The sequence below is a fragment of the Cicer arietinum genome, unplaced genomic scaffold (genome assembly GCF_000331145.2).
Source record: "Cicer arietinum cultivar CDC Frontier isolate Library 1 unplaced genomic scaffold, Cicar.CDCFrontier_v2.0 Ca_scaffold_4758_v2.0, whole genome shotgun sequence".
Taxonomy (NCBI): Eukaryota; Viridiplantae; Streptophyta; class Magnoliopsida; order Fabales; family Fabaceae; genus Cicer; species Cicer arietinum.
Window position 1 is genome coordinate 3993 of NW_027338407.1, and position 2154 is coordinate 6146.

At 27.3% G+C, this 2154-nt stretch overlaps 1 protein-coding gene across 1 annotated transcript; it reads left to right on the forward strand.

Annotated features, from left to right (window-relative positions):
• Nucleotides 1-238: 238 nt before the first annotated feature.
• On the forward strand, nt 239-2149 carry LOC101506305 (vacuolar-processing enzyme-like; the record flags this gene model as incomplete). Its single annotated transcript, XM_004517054.2, has 7 exons — nt 239-553; nt 656-812; nt 911-987; nt 1078-1277; nt 1452-1500; nt 1582-1821; nt 1967-2149. Coding segments are annotated over exons 1-7 (1221 nt in total), but the record flags the coding sequence as incomplete, so codon positions are not given.
• Nucleotides 2150-2154: the final 5 nt, after the last annotated feature.

The following is a 2154-nucleotide window of genomic DNA, read 5'->3' on the forward strand; positions in this document are numbered from 1 at the left end:
AAGCACACTAATATGCAAATAAATAGACCGAAATGGGAAAAAAAATTAATAAGAATTAAGAAAACAGATTAATACTTATTTCAAATTTTCTACTTATTTGATTTTAATTTTGTTTTGAAAAGATGATTTGATTTGATTTGATTTTGATAATTATTTAAATTAATGGTTATATATATATATATATATACCCACCCCTCTTAATCTTATAGCATATCAAGTCATAAAACTTATTAAAAAAATGGAGCAAAGAATGAGGTTTTGGGTTATTACACTAATAGTAATAGTATGCATGACTATAACAATGACAAAGTCAAAGGGTCAAGATAATGGGGTAAAATGGGCTTTCCTAATTGCTGGTTCCAAAGGTTATGTAAATTATAGGCACCAAGCTGATGTATGTCATGCATACCAAGTATTAAAAAGTGGTGGTCTTAAAGATGAAAATATCATTGTTATGATGAATGATGATATTGCTTATAATTTTCAAAATCCATACCCCGGTTATATACCTAATAGACCCGACGGTCCAAATGTTTATTATAATGTTCCCAGGGTAAATTATAATTTTTATTTTAATATTGAATTTGTTACATTTATATTTTACAAAAATGTGTTTCTTGTTTATCCTATTTTAAAGTAAAATTTTTTATATCAGGATTATACAGGATACGAAGCAACTCTAAGAAATTTTTACTCAATCCTTAGAGGAGACAAAAAGGCTATTAGGAGAGGTAGTGGTAAGGTGCTGGATACTAAGCCAGAAGATACTATTTTCATTTTCTTTTCTGGCCATGGTAACACTGGCATACTAGGTTAGTAACATTAATTTGTTCATTTTTATTCCTAAAATTTGCAAATTAAAAATATTAAAAATTAAAATTTAAAAATATTATTATTATTATTTTATCAGAACTGCCAGATGAGAAAGTTATATATGCCGACAAATTAGTAGATACATTAAAAATGAAAACCAGTTACAAGAAAATGGTACGTTTATTTTTTATTTATTTTTTTATTTCAATTAATTTTAATTAATTCATAAATGTTTTATTTTTAATTTAATGGAATAAATTAAAGGTGATATACTTAGAATCATGTCACGCTGGGAGCATGTTTCAAGGGCTTCTTCCACGTGATTCGAAGATTTATGTAACCACAGCTTCCAATCCATATGAGAATAGTTTTGCATTTTACTGTCCACATGAGAAAAGTCCCCCATCTCCTGCTTATACAGTTTGTTTGGGTGATTTGTACAGCATTTCTTGGCTTGAAGATAGGTATGAATTTATTTAGGTTCATTATTATTATTATTATTACTATTATTATTATTATTATTATTATTATTATTATTATTATTATTATTATTATTATTATTATTATTGGTATTATTATTATTATTCCATTTTTTATATATAGATATTACATTTTTTTTGTTTTTATTTATGGACCAGTGAACAAATTGATAGAAAAACCGAAACTTTGGATGAACAATATCTTAAAGTAAGTCGTTCAATCAATTGTGTACATACATATGTCAACATAATGTCAATTCAATATTTAATATTTTCAATTAATGTACAGGTTTGGTCCAGAACATATTATACTTATGACGATCAATTTTCTCATGTCATGCGATATGGAAATTATGTGAATATGGGCAACTATATACTAGATACATATCAAGGTGCTGGACAATCACCAGAGAATGATAACTACCATTTCAATGCTACTCCAACTCATGAGCACTCCTATAAACGATTTAATACGACAACAGGATTGGTTAGCCAACAAGATGCTCTTTTACATTATCTGAAGCTTAAGGTTATTCTCATTTCGATTTCTCATTGGAATTTGAATTCTTTACCGTCATTAGATCATTAGATTATCTTTCTTATTTGTTTAATTGAAATTTGAATATAAAATTTATTCCACTATTAAAATGACAAATATTTATGAATAATTTTAGTTGGAAAAGGCATCATCTGTGGATAAGTCAAAAGCTCAAACTGAATTAGATGATGAAATTTCCCGTAGAAAACATGAGGACCAGAGTGTACATCTCATATGGAAATTTTTGTTTGGAGAAGACATAAGATCTATTATGATGGCAAATCTTCGTTCAGATACCCAACCTCTTGTAGATGATTGGAATTG